The sequence below is a fragment of the Oncorhynchus mykiss genome, chromosome 28 (assembly GCF_057628025.1).
Source record: "Oncorhynchus mykiss isolate SJ-2025 chromosome 28, ASM5762802v1, whole genome shotgun sequence".
Classification (NCBI taxonomy): Eukaryota; Metazoa; Chordata; class Actinopteri; order Salmoniformes; family Salmonidae; genus Oncorhynchus; species Oncorhynchus mykiss.
Genome location: NC_143049.1, coordinates 24,633,178 through 24,655,382, shown reverse-complemented (window position 1 = coordinate 24,655,382; position 22,205 = coordinate 24,633,178). Strand labels below are relative to the sequence as shown.

The 22,205-nt window shown below is 39.7% G+C and overlaps 1 protein-coding gene across 1 annotated transcript in view; it reads left to right on the top strand.

Moving 5' to 3' along the window:
* Positions 1-4,434: 4,434 nt before the first annotated feature.
* LOC110508186 (vasoactive intestinal polypeptide receptor 2-like) overlaps positions 4,435-22,205 on the top strand; it is a 40,353-nt gene continuing 22,582 nt past the window's right edge. Inside the window, exons 1-2 of the mRNA XM_036966916.2 lie at positions 4,435-4,977; positions 20,390-20,495. Of these exons, the coding sequence (XP_036822811.1) occupies positions 4,927-4,977; positions 20,390-20,495 (157 nt within the window). The 5' untranslated portion in view covers positions 4,435-4,926. The remainder of the gene's footprint in view (positions 4,978-20,389; positions 20,496-22,205) is intronic.

Here is a 22,205-nt window from a genome sequence, read left to right as displayed (position 1 = left end):
TCAGTTAAGAACAAATACGGCCTACGCCAGCCAAACCTGGACGACGCTGGGCCAATTGTGCACCGCCCTATGGGACCCCCAATCACAGCCGGATGTGATGCAGCTTGGATTCAAACCAGGTACTGCAGTGACGTCTCTTGCACTGAGATGCAGAATCTGGGACCACTGCGCCACTCAGGAGCCCCTGGATCACACAAGATCCAGCATTTACTCTGTGAGATTTGCGATTAATTACTAACATTTAAACAAAACCCATATCATGAGTGAAACCTCCTCATTCCAAAGTGTAATGGTTTGGGATATAGTCCAGCTGCATATTTTAAAGTAATCTTTCAACTCTTTATCAGTGCAGACAAAGGTCTCATATTAGTGGCCTGTCTACATTGCTCTATTTCAAACTATTGTCTGGATGCTGGAACTTCTCAGACATTTTTGGTCACCACCCAGAAAGTAAATTAAAGTATCTGAATGTATAGTACTATTCAGTTACTATATTTACATCAAAACACATTTAGACAAGGTGGGAGACGTTATACAGTTACACATGGTACTATGTTTATCATGGCAGGGAATCATCAATCTTCCTACATTAACAGGGGGACTGGTCATTGCCTTAGTGGACCTCACTTAGTAGATAATATAGTATTCTCCCAGACTTCTGGTATACTTACTCAATATTATACAAGAGTACTGTCTAAATACATGATAAAAGCGTGTTATGGTTTAGTACTTTGCTGAAATAAACGTTTAACCCACTTGGAATGTTAGCTATGTTAGATAGCTACATATTTAGCCATATATTATTACATTTTGCACTAGCTCATTTTGTGAATCTGCTTCCGAGGTACCGAGACTCAATTGATGAGAATAGTATACAGCTTCTATGTAAATGGTAGCTTGATATAAAATGGATACATTCTAAAATGAGAGGAGTGAGGAGTCTGAATTGGAAGTTTGCCTGACTTGGAGGAGGGTTAATTCGAATGTTTAGTCTAGAAACCTGAAAAGTTATTTTAAGTACATTTTGGAGAGGTGAATATGTTCATACACTGTACCTCATCATGGGAAGATATTGTTGAACTAACTGACAAAGCTTTTTATGGCAGTGAATAATGCAAAGCAATAAAAAACATTACAGTAATGTGATACAAATGGAATGACAATGACAAGTCTACAAAACGTCTAGTCTAAAGCCAAAGTATTTTTATCTCAGGACCACTAAAACAGCACCCAGACACAGATTTGAGAAAAAATCCTTAGATTTGGGGGAAAGTGTTCAACTTTAGGAACAAGAGAAGACAGAAAAGAACTCCTTCCAGCCATGACACCAGATGGTGCAGAGAGGAAAGGATCAATGTTCCCTGAGCTGCTCCTCTTCCCAGGGGAAGATATTACTTCCATAAATGGGTCAAGTTGTCCTCCTTTAGGGAAGGGTTATTTGAGTAAAATGCAGTTCTTACAGTGGGGTCCAAAATTATTGACACCCTTGACAAAGATAAGCAATAATGACTGTATAAATGAATCATTAAAATACTGAGCTATATTGTATACAAAATAAATAAATGGGGAAATTTTGAGTTTATACTAATACAATTGCTCAGAGAAAGATTTAGTTAAACAAGTCATATTTTTTCAAAGATCACACCCCCAAGACATGCTAACCTCTCACCATTACCAATAACAGGGGAGGTTAGTATGTCTTGGGGGTGTGATCGTTGACCCTCTAACTTCTTCACTCATCATTTATTCACGATACATTCAGGATTATCCGTAATCATGGTAGCATCCACATTAATGTAGAAGTGTTTAGAAACATATTATACTCTTATTTACAATAAAAGTGACTCCAAAATGACACATTTTGAACCACTCATTTCTATTTGGCACAAAATTATCTGAAAAACCAAAACTAACAGCAAATGCATCCAGCAAGTAATTTTTAAGAATCTTTAGGGGTGTCAATAATTTTGACCCCTACCTTTTTATGACCCCTACCTTTTTATGACCCCTACCTTTTTATAACATTTATTGCTAAACAAAAATCTTTCTCTGAGCAATTTTATTAGTAGGCTTATAAAATAATACAATTTCAAAATGTTTTGGAGCATACCTCAGTATTTAAATGATGTATTTTATATTTATTGAGGGTGTCAATAATTGTGGACCCCACTATGTTGTTAAGAAATAGCTGTTAGAGTAACAGGTGTTTGGATCTAATGTTGTCCCATCAAGCACTACAACTAATGATTTATTTCTCATTATGGCATTAATCTTCTTCTTGTGGTTTTGTATTGAGTTCTTGTTTTTCAGTGGGGAAATGCCATCCAACAGAATAACAGCAGAGTTCTCCGAATGGGCACAAGTTTTTCAACTCATTTATTTGACTCCACTCACTGAACTAACTATCTTACTTTTTGGGCCTCCTGTGATTTATTAGTGTTTAATTACGTGCATAAAATAAACATTAGATAACACACAAAGTTTGGGGAATTTGTGTAGTTCTATGTTTGAGCCTTCAGTGGGTTACAGGCTGGCTAACCTTTAGTTGATTGAATGTTCTCTTTCATGCTCACATCTTTTATTTTTTGAGGGGGTGAAACTATTTTGGACATTACAAATACAGCACAGTTAATGGAGCCATTCCAGAGTCCCCATGCAATTGACAGACAGGTGTTTAAATTAGAGCCTCGAATCGAAGGCCAACAAAGTCTTCATTCAACCAATGCAAGGTGGTTGGTCAGGCATTTTGGATCCCTTTTTTTAGGGTGACTGATGTAAGGTTAGTGTCTCATCTACCTGTTCAGCTCTTCTGGAGTTTTTCAATGAAAAGCGCTCCACTTCAAAGAAACAAAGTTGTGAAATGACTGAAATGTCCCCCTGGTGTCTAGTTGTGCTGACTGTTGACAAGCCTTCAAATGAAATAACCTCCCTTTGTACTACATCCTTTACCATTGGAGAAAATGTGTGCAGACATCTTCTGATATCCAGGTTCTCCACCGGGGTCAAACCAATCATATTAGAGATTAGTCCAGGTCCCACAAACAGAAGACTCATCTGCCTCTGTGGAGTGGAATCGATTGCTATGAAATGCATCCCCCTCTGAATAAACATGATGGCTTTTACATTTGAAAATATCACATTTTATTCTCACATATGATCTGGCATATGGAGGGTTAACAGTACCAGTTTGAAAATGCATTGCCTTAAATGCTAAATAGGAATGGCAAAATTATAAATAGATTTTTCTTTTCATTTTAGTGTGCATGAGTCATGCCACAATTAAATTGCAAAGTTAAAATGAAAACAGAAAATCGTAAATGCAAAATGAAATTTAAAGTGTCTGTTTTCATTTTCCAACTATCCAATTAAGCATTTTTTCATTTTCAAAAGTGTATACAAATTGCTTCTTGGAGGCGTGAACCAAGAGAGCAACACACCCATATGTAATAGTACATCGTAGCCATGACAGGCTCTCTGTACATTGATTTTAGACTAGTGTAAACAGAAAAGCTTAGGCCTGTTAAACTGAAGCCTAGCAATTGACTCACGGAGCCAATGCAACTCTTCAGGTCTCAGACAGGTAGGGCCTACTCATCATGCATGTGTGGTAACTGAACCACCTCAGTTACAATTCACCATCTTTTGACCTCTTCCTCAGAGACCCATCTGAGCCACGAAACAAATATGACAGGGTTCAAACAAGGCTATTCTGCACATCAGAACAGCAGATTAGCCCGCTAAACCAAAGCCTATAGCCAATGCAACTCTTCAGGTATCAGGCAAGGTTACTCATCATGCGAACAAGTAACCAGGAAGAAATGATTTGTGACCATGTGATAAGTAACCTTGCCTAATGTTGAGTAACTTTGCCAGGGACCGGACAAATTGCATTAGCTCCCCAAGCTAAATTGCCTAGGCTTTGACTTGGCAGGCTAAAATGTTCTTCTGGTGTACAGCACACCAGGTTTGAAACATGTCAGTTACACAAGTCTAAAATCAATGCACATAGGATGTATTACTGCATGGTGTTGTCCTGTTGCTCTCTGGTTAATGCTTCCAGGAAGAAATTTAAATAAATGTTTAAAATAAAAAGAGAAAATGCTAAATTGGGCAATTTGAAAATGAAAATAGCCAGTTTCCATTTCACTTTGCACATTCATTTGACTATTTTCTGTTAACCATTTTCTGTTTTCCATTTTAATTTAGAATTTCCATTAACCATGTCCAATATTCAATTAGCCATTTTCAATTTTCTTTTTAACATTAGAATTGAATTGTGTCATGAATCATGCATACTGAAATTAACATATTTAAGCATTTTCGAAATGGCAATGATCACCCTCCATACTAACACGGTAATAGCATAACATGTGCTCCAATAGGTCAATATAATTCACGTTTTTTTAACTTGCGTAACAGCACAGAGCTGGCTTCAGTCATTTCAAAGTTCATAAGGAGAAAGCATCCCTCCACGGACGCCAGTGCTGCTGTAGCCTACCAGCACACAATTGCCCCGTACGTGCAGATAGTACTCTGGTTCGATGGCTTCAGGGAAAATGAATTTCTGCATTTGAGCCTCAGATCGGTGATTCGGGACTTACTAAAGCTTTCAATGTAATATTTGACACGGCTGCTGCAGACCGGTGACTTCTTCCCGAAGACCAGACGAAGTGTCAAGTGATGCCAAAACAGTGCGCGCGGACAACCAATCAGTGCGTGTTTCTCTCTCTCTCTTTATCAAGGATTTGGATTTGGCAAATCAAAGCCTTTCAAGGTTCATTCCTTCAACTAACTTCATGGTTTGCTTTAATTCTTTTTAACTTGGAATATAGGATTTTTTCCTTCTTCATAAAAACCCTTTTAGTCACTTGAATGGGATTGTGACCTCTCATCAATGAAGTCCGGCAGGTGACCAACGAATTAAATATGAGAAGTTTGATTCTTTTTATTCTGTCTTTATCAACGTGTCTGTCAGTGGTAAGTACTACAACAGTACTTTTAATGTATATTTCGTTTTGTGTTAGGCCTATGCACGATGATAAAATGTGCACAAGGATGAAGAGAAGGGCGTTCTATTGCTTGAAAATATAAACTAACAAACGTGTGGCATTATGATTAATGGATTTGGTAAGAAGAGGGCTTTGTCCATATAGGGTAGCCTAGTGTACAATGTTCTACTTGCTTACTCTCATTTATTACACCAATTTGCTCTCTGCAGTTTACAGAAGTTGAACTCTTGATTTAAGCATGCAGCATGTTTCACAGTCCAAAGAGATATGGTATAAACACAGGCAGATGTAGGATCTTAATTTGAGCCAGTTTGCTACAGCAGGAAAATAATCCTGCAGCAACAGAACATTTTAATTGTTATGTGGAGTCGTCTAATTAATAGACATTTTTCTTAAGAGAGAATCAAGTAAAAAATGCTAAAGTGGAAATTCCAAACGTCAGAAGCCTTTTTAAACCTCAAATAGACTACAACTTTTACAATTCCTGCATTGCAGGAATGTTCTACAACAGGGTGATCACATTAAGATCCGACAGCTGTAGCAGTAATGAATAGGCTTGTGCTATTCAAAGTATCAAGATCTAATTTTGCCATGAAGCTGTCATTGGAGTGCTCTTTACAGGGCAAATGATAGTCTAGGTAATTTCATATTTCCCCTAAATGTGTGAGGTGTGATGCAGTGGATTCTGATGTAATGATTTGACTGAAATACAGCTATTTAAAAAAATATTCTGCAACAACGTGGAAAGTAGAACCCAAATAGATTCTATATGCAACTCTGATAGAATGCCTTTCACACAGGATGTTGTTGACCTCTGAATAAATTGTTAAATTGGACTGTCTGACTCTACTGTCTGCATGGTCTTACAGACTTTTATAGTTACAGACTTTGATTTTTACATTGTTTGGAGGCACAAATAATATGGGTCACCTGAAACCCTCCACTGTCTATCTCAGAGGAGCTACCCAGGAAAGGGCTGAAAATAGCCCATATTAATATATGTAGCCTTAGAAATAAGGTTAAAGAAATCAATAACCTTAGATAATATTTATATATTAGCCATTTCTGAGACTTAGATAATTTGTTTGATGATACAGCAGTAGCAATACAAGAATATAACATCTATAGAAGGGACAGGAATGCTTATTGGGGAGGTGTTGCTCTATATGTTCAGAGCCATATCCCTGTAATGCTTAGGAAGATCTCACGTCAAGTGTTATTAAAGTGCTGTGGTTGCAGGTTCACCTGCCTCATCTAAAGCCTATTATTTGGGGGTGTTGCTATAGGCCACCAAGTGCTAACAGTCAGTATCTAAGTAATGTGTGTGAAATGCTTGATAGTATATGTGATGCAAACACAGGTGTTTACTATCTTGGGGACCTGAATATCTGTCCGCTCAAGAGGAAGCGTTTCACTGTAACCAGTGCCTATAATCTGGTTCAGGTTATTAATCAACCTACCAGGGTGTTTACAGACACTACAGGGACAAGATCATCCACATGTATTGATCACATTTTTACTAATACTGTAGAACTTTGAAATTATCACAACATAGGTTGCAAATGTCTTTTTTTAATGGCTTGGCTTCCTTAGTGATTTTACCCACACACTGCTACGGTTTCCTGGATATAGCCCCTTTGTGATCACTGCACCAATGGGTACGGATACAGCTCTAGAACATTGTTTGCTCTATAACCATAAATTCATACGCCACCGTGATATACAATAAGGCCGTGACAACAAAAAGACAACAGTCACACAGTGGCCGACTAAATTAAACTACACATGTTTGTTTCATCACAAAACCAGAAAGCCTCATCTGTCCGCTGATGTCCACAAAGCAAATATTGCATTCAAACAGTTATATGGTCAAGCAAGTTAATGTTTTCGACAGTTCACTAAACAACTACTGATTTAGAACCAAGGAGTTATCTCAAGTCAGCACAAAGACAACAGGAGCACTGCCTCTGCTATTCCAGCACCATTTCAACTTAACAATTTAAACATCAAATCAACAAGGCTATATATGTTTAGTTTAATACACTGAAAACAAACCTCCACAAGTCTGGTTCATCCTTGGGAGCAATTTCCAAACACCTGAAGGTACCACGTTCATCTGTACAAACAATAGTACGCAAGTATATACACCATGGGACCACGCAGCCATCATACCGCTCAGGAAGAAGATGCGTTCTGTCTCCTAGAGATGAATGTACTTTGGTGCAAAACGTGCAAATCAATCCCAGAACAACAGCAAAGGACCTTGTGAAGATGCTGGAGGAAACGGGTACAAAAGTATCTATATCCACAGGTAAATGAGTCCTATGTCGACATAACCTTAAAGGCCGCTCAGTAAGGAACTGCTTCAAAATACTTTGCAACTGCACATGGGGACAAAGATCGTACTATTTGGAGAAATGTCCTCTGGTCTGATGAAACAAAAATAGAACTGTTTGGCCATAATGACCATTGTTATGTTTGGAGGAAAAAGGGGGAGGCTTGCAAGCCGAAGAACACCATTCCAACTGTGAAGCACGGGGGTGGCAGCATCATGTTGTGAGGGTGTTTTGCTGAAGGAGGGACTGGTGCACTTCACAAAATAGATGGCATCATGAAGATGGAAAATTATGTGGATATATTGAAGCAACATCTCAAGACCTCAATCAGGAAGTTAAAGCTTGGTTGCAAATGGGTCTTCCAGATGGACAATGACCCCAAGCATACTTCCAAAGTTGTGGCAAAATGGCTTAAGGACAACAAAGTCAAGGTATTGGAGTGGCCATCACAAAGCCCTGACCTCAATCCTGTAGATGATTTGTGGGCAGAACTGAAAAAGCAAGGAAGCCTACAGACCTGAATCGGTTACACCAGCTCTGTCAGGATGAATGGGCCAAATTCACCCAACTTATTGTGAGAAGCTTGTGGAAGGCTACCCGAAACGTTTTACCCAAGTTAAACAAAGGCAATGCTACCAAATACTAATTGAGTGTATGTAAACTTCTGACCCACTGGGAATGTGATGAAAGAAATAAAAGCTGAAATCAATAATTCTCTCTACTATTAATCTGACATTTCACATTCTTAAAATAAAGTGTTGATCCTAATTGACCTAATATGGAATTTTTACTAAGATTAAATGTCAGGAATTGTGAAAAACTGAGTTTAAATGTATTTAGCTAAGGTGTATGTAAACTTCCGACTTCAACTGTTTGTATGTGTGTGCGTGCGTGCGCCCTCAAGTATTTGTAGACTAGTTGAACGCCAATGCCGTCCTCCTCTCTTCATGTTGGCAAAATGGTCTATGGCTCTGTCCAGTGGCAATTTTAGTATGTAAATCTTTGTGCGGCAAACTATTTTTTTTAGATGCATGCCAGCAAAGCCACTACACAACATTAACATTACATTTATTGGACTATAATGGTGACAAACGGTGCCCACAAACTGTTAGGGCCCACATAAAGCTGTCCCAACAGCAGAGTCCCAACAACCGTCCCAACACCTTACCACCGCAACACATGGCTATCAGCGGAGCAGTGAAACAGTTCATTCAGCCTCTTTTTTTATTTATTTTTTATTTTATTTAACCTTTATTTAACCAGGTAGGCAAGTTGAGAACAAGTTCTCATTTACAATTGCGACCTGGCCAAGATAAAGCAAAGCAGTTCGACACATACAACGACACAGAGTTACACATGGAGTAAAACAAACATACAGTAGAAAAATAAGTCTATATACGATGTGAGCAAGAGAGGTGAGATATGGGAGGTAAAGGCAAAAAGGCCATGGTGGCAAAGTAAATACAATATAGCAAGTAAAACACTGGAATGGTAGATTTGCAGTGGAATAATGTGCAAAGTAGAAATACAAATAATGGGGTGCAATGTAGCTAAATAAATAAAATAAAATAAAATAAATTCAGTAGGGAAAGAGGTAGTTGTTTGGGCTAAATTATAGGTGGGCTATGTACAGGTGCAGTGAGCTGCTCTGACAGCTGGTGCTTAAAGCTAGTGAGGGAGATAAGTGTTTCCAGTTTCAGAGATTTTTGTAGTTCGTTCCAGTCATTGGCAGCAGAGAACTGGAAGGAGAGGCGGCCAAAGAAAGAATTGGTTTTGGGGGTGACCAGAGAGATATACCTGCTGGAGCGCGTGCTACAGGTGGGTGATGCTATGGTGACCAGCGAGCTGAGATAAGGGGGGACTTTACCTAGCAGGGTCTTGTAGATGACATGGAATGAGAGCGTACAGGTCGCAGTGGTGGGTAGCATATGGGGCTTTGGTGACAAAACGGATGGCACTGTGATAGACTGCATCCAATTTATTGAGTAGGGTATTGGAGGCTATTTTGTAAATTACATTTAAAAAAACATAGCTGATATGGCTGACTTGTTTAAACAAATGTGGTTCCTATTGACAATTGAGATGTACAAACTATGGCATAAGAGGATGTTGAGTGGATAAGAGGCAATCCGTATTTTCGATTAAGACAATGAGCTAGGACAGACGCAGTCAATATAACTATTTGTTCAGCACTTTTGAAATGCACAGCGACAGAAGGGGCTGTTCTTCCAGTATTCTCCCTGTACACCAAGTCAGAGCTGCAGGATAACTAAAGGGGGCATATAAGCAGACATTGAAAGCTCTTACAATATTCGATGATGACATTTCTCTAAAACAGGCTATAGGCTACATGTGCACCACCAAGTTCGAACAGTAGGCTAAATTATGAGGGGAAAAGGGACTGAATTATTAGGGTGAGGCACATGGGTGACTAACAGCTTACTATACAGCATACACTTACTATACAACATACACAGTATTACTTTCTTAGCTACATTATACATATCTCCCTGGCATATTACATGCATCAGCATACAATATATTTTTGGACTCACATTGTTGTGCCAAGCTCACTTCAACAGGAAGGTGAGACGGTGGTCCTTTTGAGGGCAAGTTTTGTCATCAAAGTCTGTCATTCTCTGGATTTATTGTGCTTTCAAGTCACCTGGGAACAACAACAAAAAAACAATGTTGAATAATGATGTTAGTAATCTTCAGGTCGGAGCTCTAGACTTGGAATTTGTTAACTTATTTTCCCAGTCGGAGCTTGTTTTTTTCTGAGTTCAAAGTTGTCTTGAACTCACTAAAGACTGAGATTTCCCAGTTCCGAGTTTCCAGTTGTTTTGAATGTGGCAGAAGTCATGCTGGATTGAAAGCATGGCCAATTTAGAAAGTTTATCTTTTCAAGCTTGGAAAAGAGACCCTTAAACCCAGACATGGACCACACATCCCCTCCACTGAATAGCAGGCTCATGATTGCTTTGCAATGCTTGCAGTTAGCCACTGATTCCTTCCAAACCCCTCATTGTTGAATTTGCGATTTCCAACTTGTTTAATGTTTGTCTAATGGCCGATGAGCAGAAAAAACTGAAATACCTTATTCACATAAGTATTCAGACCCTTTTTCTATGAGATCCAAAATTGAGCTCAGGTGCATCCTGTTTCCATTGATCATTCTTGAGATGTTTCTTAAACTTGATTGGAGTCCACCTGTGGTAAATTCAGTTGATTGGATATGATTTGGAAATGCACACACTTGTCTATATAAGGTCCCACAGTTGACAGTGCATGTCAGAGCAAAAAAAAGCCATGAGGTTGAAGGAATTGACCGTAGAGCTCCGAGACAGGATTGTGTCAAGGCACAGATCTGGGGAAGGGTACCCAAACATTTCTGCAGCATCGAAGGTCCCCAAGAACACAGTGGCCTCCATCATTCTTAAATGGAAGACGTTTGGAACCACCAAGACCCTTTCTAGAGCTGCCCACCTGGACAAACTGAGCAATCGGGGAGAAGGGCCTTGGTCAGGGAGGTGACCAAGAACCCAATGATCACTCTGACAGAGCAATAGAGTTCCTCTGTGGAGATGGAAGAACCTTCCACAAGGAGAACCATCTCTGCAGCACTCCACCAATCAGGCCTTTATGGTAGAGTGGCCAGATGGAAGCCACTTCTCAGTAAAAAGGCACGTGACAGCCCGCTTGGAGTTTTCCAAAAGGCACCTAAAGACTCGCAGACCATGAGAAACAAGATTCTCTGGTCTGATGAAACCAAGATTGAACTATTTGGCCTGATGGCCAAGTGTTACGTATGGAGGAAACCTGGCACCATCCCTTTGGTGAAGCATGGTGGGGGCAGCATCCTGCTCTGAGGATGTTTTTCAGCGTCATGGACTGGGAGACCAGTCAGGATCAAGGCAAAGATGAACAGAGCAAAGGACAGATAGATCCTTAATGAAAACCTGCTCCAGAGCGCTCAGGACCTCAGACTGGGGCTGAGTTTTACCTTCCAACAGGACAATGACCCTAAGCACACAGTTAGGACAATGCAGGAGTTGGCTTCGGGACAAGTGTCTGAATATCCTTGAGTGGCCCAGCCAGAGCCCAGACTTGAACCTGATCGATCTCTGGAGATACATGAAAATAGCTTTGCAGCAACACTCCCCATCCAACCTGACATTGCTTGAGAGGATCTGCAGAGAAAAATGGGTGGAACTCCCAAAATACAGGTGCGCCAAGCTTGTAGCGTCATTCCCAAGGTATCATACCCGAGGCTGTAATCGCTACCAAAGGTGCTTCAACAAAGTACTGAGTAAAGGGTCTGAATACTTGCATGAATGTGATTTTTTTAAAACATTTTATTCTAAAAGTCAGCTTTTGCTTTGTCATTATGGGGTATTGTGTGTAGATTATTCTAATTTTCATAAATCTCTCAAAGGTGTAACGTAACAAAATGTGGAAAAGTCAAAGGGTCTGAATACTTTCCGAAAGCACTGTATTTAATGTGATTTGATGTCATTTTATCTGTGGCCAATGACTTTGAGGCTTCTTGGATGGACACTTCTAATGTAACTCTATGGCAGCACCCAAGGGGTTTGAATTTTTGAGCTCTCCCCATAGATGTGGCGGTGACGTAATGTCCTCATGAGTGACAGACCACTGAGCCAATCACGGCGCAACTAGAGAACATTACCAACCCATACGCTCAATATTTTCCTCTGGCTGCCCCACCACCACGGAAAGCACTGAGCTAGGCTGAAACACCAGCATTTTGGAGTTGCCTTACTCAAGAAAGCAAAAAATACCATGTTTGTATGCAGCTTTAATAACTCAATTATTTTCTTTTTTTCATTGTTTGCAAACTGATATGTGACAGGTATTAATGCGAAAATAACATGCAAAACATGCTAAACAGGTGGGCTCTGCCCCACCTGCCCTGAAAGGCAGATCGCCACTGGCTCTGTCAAACAGTACACTTTTTAAAGTTTTTGTCATAGCTAAAATGCTTGCTAGCCTGACTTCCTTGCATGTGCAACAATGAACCAGCATGTTAGTTAGCTAGCTAGCTAGCTAGTTTATATGAGCCTACTATCATCTCAGGCCAGTGGCACAACATATTTAGTTAAAGGTAGATCAGAATCGGCGTACAGAGAATTAAGTCAAAAACACAAGTCCAAATCCCAATCTCCATCCATGACTTAGGAAAGGGACGATTTAGCAGGCTAGCTACTGTAGGACATCAACACAAGCAGACCAGAAACCTTTTTCTGAAAATGACATTTTGTAAAGGAAGTAATTTGATTGGTCTGAAGCCAAATCCAAACTGGCCTCCCTTGGGCGTTTTGCTGCACCAGGACAACTCACAGTTGAGTTCAGCTAATTATTTTATAAAATGTTTTATCAAGGGGAGCCAAATGCTTGCTGGCATCAATCAATCAAATGCTATGGCGGCAACAAGTTATACTCTTTTGGTCCAGACAGTATCAGATACATGGGTTTCCCATACTGAGACAGATGGGCACTGTTTCCCTTGCTCAGATGATTTAAGCCACTTGCGAATTGATGGAAAATTATGAAAACAGAGAGAGAGACTAAGAGAAATTATGGGCAGAAAGACTAATTCAACTCCATCTTTAATCGAATCAGATGGCTTATTAATCACAACCATTTGATGTTGCCAATTATTTGAATGATTACTTCATTGGCAAAGTGGGCAAAATTAGGCAGGAAATGCCAACAATGAACAGTGAGCCGTCATACTCATGCATAAAAAAAATGAATAATGAACAAAAAGCATTTTTGAATTTTGTAAAGTTAGTGTGGGAGAGGTGGAAAAATGATTAATATTGATCAATAATGACAAACCTCCTGACATTGACAACTTGGATGGTAGCTGACTCTATAGCCATTCCTATCTGTCATATCAAAGCCTAGAGGAATGTCTTTGTCCTCAGGCCTGGAGGGAAGCCAATGTCATTTACTGGTTCTAACACTGGCATTAAACAAAGCCTGTGTGTCCATGTATGCTGATGATTCAACCATATGCATGTCAGAAACCACAGCTAATGAAGTCACTGAAACTTTTAACAAGGAGTTGCAGTCAGTTTTGGAATGGGTGGCCATTAATAAACTGGTTGTGAACATCTCTAAAACTAAGAGCATTGTATTTGCTACAAATCATTCCCTAAGCTCTAGACCTCAGCTGAATATGGTAATGAATGGTGTGGCTGTTGAACAAGTTGAGGAGACTAAATTACTTGGTGTTACCTTATATTGTAAACTGCCATGGTGAAAACATATAGATTCAATAGTTGTAACGATAGGGAGAGGTCTGTTCATAATAAAGAGTTACTCTTCTTTTTTGACACCACACTCCAAAAAGCAAGTCCTGCAGGCTCTAGTTTTATCTTGATTATTGTCCTGTCATGTGATCAAGTGCTGCAAAAAAAGACCTAATTAAGCTGCAGCTGGCCCAGAACAGAGCGGCAGGTCTTGCTCTTCATTGTAATCATAATATGAATACTATGCATGTGTCATGACGTTGGCCTGGGGGTAGGTTTATGACAGTCATAAATACCTCTTTCCCCCTTTTTTCCTCTCTACCCTACTGATGTTACATTTGCAAAACCCTTGGTTAACTTAGAGATTCTGGGAACATCAGAAGGTGGGGGGAAATATTCTGGTAATCCGACCAATTGAACATATGCGGTTGTACTTAATGAATATGATGTCAGTTCGGTTGTCATCTGAGAAATTCTCATCAATGATAAGATGACAAACTCTACAGTGGAAAGTCTACACATCAGAGTTATCGGATTCACATGGAATTGTTGTTCAATTTAAATGTTTGAATATGAAATTATTCGGGATGAGATGTGATTTTAGCTTCTAAAATGTGAGATTTGGGTTTTCATAAGGTAGGGCTCTGCTCAATCAGTGGCCCGCCACTGTGAAGGGACATGGGCTATAAAACTTTTCAAACACGCCTTCCTCTCCCTTACTATATAAAGCCTTGACGACAATATAACCTCCTGTTCCGAGGATGTGAGGACGACAGTCCGATGTCAGAATGGTTCAGATAATAACTACAGAACGAAGCCAACATCAGCGTGAGTTTGGTTGCGAATGGTATGAACTTTGAACTCTTATTCACTACAGAAGTGATACCTCCTAGCTGTTGAGTTAGCAGCAGCAGCAGCAGCTGCAAATGCAGGTTAGGAAGGAACAGACAGAGTATGCCGTCCACCACACAACGACGTTACTACAAGGTATCCAATTTACCACCAGAGACATTCTTCAAAGGACAAAGGACTCGGTTTGGCAACACGGCCTTCCATCTACTACCAACCTACCGAAGCGCAGCTCAGAGTAAATATTGATTGCATTTTCCTTTTCCAAATGGGCGGTAATTTAGAATGCGTAAGATACTGTATTTACGATAGCACAGCTTCTTCCTTTGTTACAGTCTTCCCGCTCTTTCACTCAAACCCAGCCCCTTTTCTTTTGTGTAACAAGCTGTCATATCTGTTCCGCCCGCTAGCGACGTTTTCCTTTGTGACGTAATTTGTATTCGAGGTATAGTTCATTCTTTGTATATGTAATTCTGTGTGATTAGTTAAGTATTTAGTAAATAAATATTTAAACCCAATTTTTGTATTGCTGATTCAACTTGTTAGCCAGGGTTCGTGCAGATAACCAAGAATTTACAACTTTCAGATGAGACTGAATTAAGGTAACGATTAATATTGACTGCTATTGATGTAAAATATTACTAGGTCTTTAAGAGTTTATTTGGAAGATAACAGCTCTATAAATATTATTTTGTGGTGCCCCAACTCACTAGTTAATTACATTTACATGATTAGCTCAATCAGGTAATATTAATTACGGGGAAATAATTTTACAGAATAGCATGTCATATCACTTAATCCGGCATAGCCAAAGACACGACACATGCTAGGCTCTCTTGGCTAAGAGTTGAGGAGAGACTGACCGCATCACTTCTTCTTTTCATAAGAAACATTAATGTGCTGAAAATTCTAAATAGTTTGCATAGTCAATTTACACACAGCTCTGACACACACACTTATCCCACCAGACATGCCACCAGGGGTCTTTTCACAGTCCCCAAATCCAGAACAAATTCAAGAAAGTGTACAGTATTATATAGAGCTATTATTGCATAGAACTTCCTTCCATCTCGTATTGCTCAAATAAACCGCAAACCTAGTTTCAAAAAACAGATTAAGCAACACGTCACGGCACCACGCCTCTCCCGTATTTGACCTAGATATTGTGTGTATGTATTGATATGTGTGCCATTTTAAAATTATATGTAGTTCTGTCCTTGAGCTGTTCTTGTCTATTAATGTTCTGTATTATGTTATGTTTCGTGTTTACTAATTGGTCTTTTCATGAATTGGAGTAGCTCTGAAAAAGATCTGATGTGAAAAGACCAATTAGTGGAAAAAATATCAGAATTGGGCTGGCTGTGTAAACACAGCCTGTGTGCCCCAGCCTAATCACTGTTGGTTTGGTATGGTGCCAATATGCTTGATGCAATTAGGGCAAAATGGGAAAGAAACTGTACTGTATCATGAAAGAGCTAGAGGACTTTTTGCCAGGGCAAATGAACCCCTTCTCTCAAAATATGTTGAATATTTGATGTGTAATAACTTTTCTTCTCCATCAACCAGATGCTAGCAGAGCAGAGTGAATAATCATTAATTTATCCCATATTAATATGGGTTATAAAGATTCAACAATTTCAGTAGCTACTGAGAATTTTGACGAGTGGAACTGTCTGAAATACATTGAATTCAATATATTTAATACATTGAATTCAATAATTGTAATGACTAAGCAGAAACAAACTTGAGGAAAGTTTCAGAGCCTCTAGATAAGAGATGTTTAGCTATACCTATTTTGTGTACTCCATCTGTATACAGTAGAGTGATGTCTTAGACATACTTAAGCACAGTATGTTGAGCCAAGTATGAAGCTCTTGATAAGCTCTTGGGCTCCCGAGTTACACAGCGGTCTAAGGCACTGCATCTCAGTGCAAGAGGTGTCACTACAGTCACTGGTTCAAATCCAGGCTGTATCACATCCAGCTGTGACTGAGTCCCATAGAGTGGCGCACAATTGGTCTGGGGTAGGCTGTCATTGTAAATAATATTTTTTTCTTAACTACTTGCCTAGTTAAATAAAGGTTAAATTAGATAAATAATATAGCCTGTCTATACAGTAGGTATTAATGTTTAATACAACGCAGTGCTTCCTTCCTTCCAGTGCTTCCTTTGTAATACATGTACTGCACAGAAATACCTATCTGAGAATAATTTGTATGCACTGTCTGTAGGCATCTACAGAGACTGTTGCCAAAACAGATGTGGTAATAGGCCTTCTCTTTTCCAAGTGGACTCTTTTCAGGTCATTAGCAAAAGCTCATAATTATCTTGTACCTCAATCAACAGATCAAGATCAACAGCTGCCTCAAATGCGCAATTAACTTATATATGACATTGAAGTGGTTGCTTATTGCAATGATATGTCCTTGACTCCCAAGTATAAAGCACATTGGATCCGTCACACACAAAGTAATTCTGTCTCATTCAATAGTCAGTGCCCAGTTATCTCATTGATGAAAGGGATTTTTTTCAGGAAAACAGCTAACTTCCTGCATTTCAAGACAATTTATGTTGAAAAAAATTGTAGTTTTATAATGCTATTCTACACTTTTTGCTGTGATTCAGAGAGAAAAATTGTCTGTTATCGCTCATCTCATGCCGTTGTTCATATTTTGCCATGAGGCTGAGAATTTAATTAAGCTAGTTTCCTGCGATTTACAGCTGATTTGCTATCTGAGGGTCCCCCGACCTCCATGGGGCCCACAACCCCCGAAAAAACATTTGGTTGGTGGACCCCTGGAGGTAGGGGCACGTGCTCTGAGTGCCTGTTTGTTAATCTGGACCTGAAAATAGTAAGGTCTAGTCACTGCCTTTCATCAAATTATAACAGATTGAATACGGTATGTGGGTAGTGGGTTAGTTACCACCCATACGTAAAATGCATGCATGGCTGTTTGTTGCTTTGGATAAAATAATCTACTACATGGCATATATTATTATATACCAGTCCTGGGTTCACAAGTCCATCTGTTTATAGACAGATATAAACCATTTTAAACAGGATCACTGGACACAGATTTATCTGTTAGGGGAAAGGGGTAAACATTAGGGTTTTATTTGATATTATTGTATGGATCATATTATGCTGCAATTCGAATCATAACAATATTGGATAAAGGATAATCAAATAAAAAGCTACAGAGGCTCACTGTGTGTCCCCAGTGTTTGTGTTTTTAACATTAGTTACAAAATCAGCTGTGGGATACACAGTAGTAATATTAGAAGTTTAGGCTTTCACATTTTAGCCTGAAAGTCTGCGTTGAGTTGCATTTACTAAAATATATTACATTTGGAATGTATCTACTCTGCATCTCCTTTCTCTGACAGAATACTAGAAATGAATCATAGCAATATCCTACAATGCCAATGGCCTTTCAATGAATATGTCTGTCTGCCACAATTTGGTTTAGCAAAGAAGCGTTTAAAAAATACATTTGGTTTAGCAAAAAATAGATAGGATTGCTGCATTAACATAACTAAGGCCACACACATTAGTAGTGACAGCCGAGTTGACGCTGGGTGAAACCAGTAATTAGTGGATGAGTGCTGAGTGCAGCCTCATTTAAAAGGCCCTTTAGCATGCTAGGAGTGAGTCACTAACTCTCTCACAGAGATGCATGCCCCAGCCACTGACCTGGCAATCTCTTCCATTTTGGGCAATGCTGTGAGAGTCCCAAGTCAGAGTGATTATTTCTGCTCACACGAGACCGCATACTCACGAAAGGTAGTAGTGTCCTCAGTGCCCATCCTAGCTACCCAGGGGAAACGTTCTGTTTAAAATGAAAACACTGCTTTTAAGGTTTCTCTCGGCCTGAAGGGAGAGAAAGGAGAGGAGAGAAAGAAGACTTGCGTCCCAAATGGCATCATATTCCCTTTGTAGTGCACTACTTTTGGTCAGGGCCCTTAAGGCTCTGGGCAAATGTAGTGCACTATGTAGGGAATAGGGTACCATTTGGGACACGATCAGAAGGACCAGTTGCCAGTCAGTTCCACAGTGCGATGTAGTTTCTTTGGATGCGTTTTGGACTGTCAGTGTAGATACAGTAGGTGTGTTTGCCTTAACAGAGGCCAGGGGGTCATATCAGTCATTATTTGTGTCCCAAATGGACCCCTATTCCCCATATAGTGTACTATCAAAAGTAGTGCACTATGTTGGGCATAAGGTGCCATTTGGGATAAAGCATTAAGGGCCCATTGACCCAGTGCGAGGTCTCTTCCGCTTGGTGCCCCCGATTGTTTGTTAACGCTTCTGTAGCCTTTTTATAGACATTGCTGCCTGATGCCGTACTGTGTGTGTGTGTTCCCCCTGAGGCACGCTCTCTGTGTCAGACTCTTTGGCTCTCACCCTTTCTGTCACATGCCACTTGTTTCTCCTGGCAGGGATTGGGTGCGTTTAACAGAAAAAGACTAACGTGAAACTAAAGTTAATTCTGACATAGTTTGTTTTCAAGCCACTCTCTTCCTGCAGCACACTGACCAGTTTGACTATTATGTTCTTCACACTCAGTCCATCATCACCTTTGTATTATGACTTGACTCCTCCTGAAGAGACTAACATGTCGGTAACATACTTACACACTCTCTCACACAAAAACCCTTTTGGGATCTACGGGAATGTATACAGTTCCCATTTAGGGTGCTGAAGGTGTTTGTCGAGGAATTCTCTACTACCCTATGTCCCATAACCACCAACCTACACAGAATATTTAGAGTGCAAATTCATGACGTGTAGATACATTGGTTATTATTTTTTTATCCCATTCTTTCTCCGAATTTCAATTCCGATCTTGTCTCATCACTGAAACTCCCCAACAGGCTCGGGGTCGAGTCATGCATCCCCCGAAACATGACCCTCCAATACACATTCTTTAACACCAGCCCGTTTATCCCGGAAGCCAGCGGCACCAATGTGTCGGAGGAAACACAGTTCAACTGACGACACAAACCCTCCCCTAACCCGGATGACGCTGTGTCAATTTTGAGCCGCCATATGGGACTCCCGGTCACGGCCGGTTGTGACACAACCTGGGATCAAACCTGGGTCTGTAGACCGCTGCGCCACTCAGGAGGCCATTATGTTGGTTATTCTATCCATCTGTCCATTTACTTTATTTTTTATTTAACCTTTATTTACTCATGGAAAAAAAATCACATACATTTGATTCTATTTGTAATATAATGGAAATCTTTCCCCTCCAGTAAACCTACTCATTATTTTATTAATTTATTCCCTGTCTCAACTTCGCATGTAGTTAGGAAGGCAGAAATTCGGTGCTCAGATGTCATGCTTTTTTAAAAACAATTTAAAACAAGATGGTGTCAAAGCACCTTTAACATGAAACATACTGTAGATCAGGGATCATCCACTAGATTAAGCCGCGGGCCGAGTGGATGGTCAGGGGGGCTGGAATATAATTACAAATCATTTGTAGACCGCAAGTAGCCCAAACAGATATAATATTTGACTGAAACATAATCATTTCAAACCTTGCTTACATTTGTACACAATCACGAAATCCCTCTCTATTATGCGTCAGAATACTTTATAGAACAGATTCCCAAAAGGAAAATCACTTGGAGCTGATTTTCTGACATATTTAGTCTTTTATGCCCCCGGCCAGATTTGTCCCACGGCACGCCAGTTGGATTAATGTCTTGTTCACTGGTCTTTGCCTGCCATTCTGCTGCCTATAAGATACGATGTCCTATGAATAATTCATTGAATTCAGAATATGAATGTGCATGAATGTAATTACTGTACACCTTTCTTTCTACTACACAGCGGACCTATTAAAATACTAACATCTAAGGATGAGTTAATTAAAGTTAATCAAACATTGAATTTCTTTTTAATTAGGTGAGTGGAAGACATCCAACATGTAACTTCCTTCTGGAGCTTGAGAAAGACCAGGAGGAATGTCTTGTGAAGCTGAGGGAACAAGAATCTTCAAATGCCTCCAAAGGTGACACCATTACGGCATATTTTGATTATCACATTTATCTCCTCATCTGACAGTTAAGATAAACCGTGGCTTGTGAATAGATTTCCGAATATTCCGGGAATGGAAACAGACTGCATATTTTGGTGAATGGTGCAAGATTATTTTTTTACATCGATGTTTTAGGTCACTCGCCTAAATTATTTTGATGAAACTTTTAAAAGAATGTGAAATCTCATCTTTTCAAGTGCCTTTGAAAGTAATGGAAAGTAAATCCCATTTGCTACTCCCCATTGCCTCTGTCAAATTAAATGAAGACTTTCAATAGTTGTAAAATTGTTTCTTAGTCCAGATAAGCATCACAACTCAGATTGTGACCACGAACTTTGATGCATTTTCAATTTCCATTAAAACCTGAATGGCTTGCACTTTAACTATCTTGAAGTAAATGTTGAACATGTTGAAGGTTCTACAAAACGTTTTGCCTGCAAGCCCCACCATCCTGCCGATTTACGATGTTGAAACTTTACTGTGAGTTATAGCCAAGGCTGTGCTACATAAATTAAACTAATTGGGTAGAGAAATAATGTTAATTGTCAAGGGAATTAGTGTACTTTATCAAAGACAAGACACTCAGTCTTTGGCTTTCTCTTGAGTCCCGACACAAAAAAACAATGTGTATATTTCTGAGCCTGTGTTTGTGTAATGTTAATTTAATATTCGCTGTCTAGCAGACACCTTATCCGAAGCGACTTACATCAGTGAGTGCATACATTTGCGTATGGATGGCCCCAGTGGGAATCGAACCCACAACCCTGACATTGCTAGCGCCATGCTCTTACCAATTAAGTCAACTGTGCTTCGAAAGCATAGAGAGCATCCAGGTCAACATTAAAGGGAGAAGATTTTTCATGCATCAGTTGACCTAGCCTAATATGATTATGAAACATTTAAGATAAAAAAAAAATGGTGTTTGTTAGCGCCGGTAAACACTTTGGGTGGCATTATGCGCAACATTTTTATCTTAGTGTGGTACTGCACTGCCATTGTCATACACTGTATCACAGATATGGAGATACCATAAAGCAGGAGCTGCACTTGAAATAATATCACCAGAGCCCTAGGCACGATAAATGGAATAGGGTGCCATTTGAGACACCGAGAGACACATATTATACCACTAAGAGAGTGCAGAGATACTCATGTGGGTCGCATCGTGAATATGTATTTTGTTGTCCGTTTTTCACAGTGTGTTTTCATTTCATTAATTATATCTGATGTTAATAGCTTTCTTTTTATAGAGCTAGCAATGTTGTTTACATATGGAGGCTTTCTCTGCAGTCTCTCTATCTCTGGAAGGGAGCGGAGCTATGTTTTACTGAGCTAAGGCTAAGTGGTCCATTTTCACAACTAAGATGTGGCAAGTGACACTTTGCTTCTTGAATGTCCAATATCTTGAAAACTTGACTGCTGACATGCAAAACATTTTGGGACTGTATCAAAAGTGGACTATTGAAGAAAACACATATCGTATTTTGTGGACTTTTCCTTTGTACACCCTTTTGTTTAATTAATAACAACATATTTCAGGAGTCTTCAGAGAGGCTTTCTCAGCCTTGGCGTTCCTCCTGACATTGGTGAGACAAATAGATTCACACATTTAGCCACTTCACCCCCACACGGAGAGTCTATCATAGTCCATTAGGCTACTGGTACTATGAAACTCTATCATTC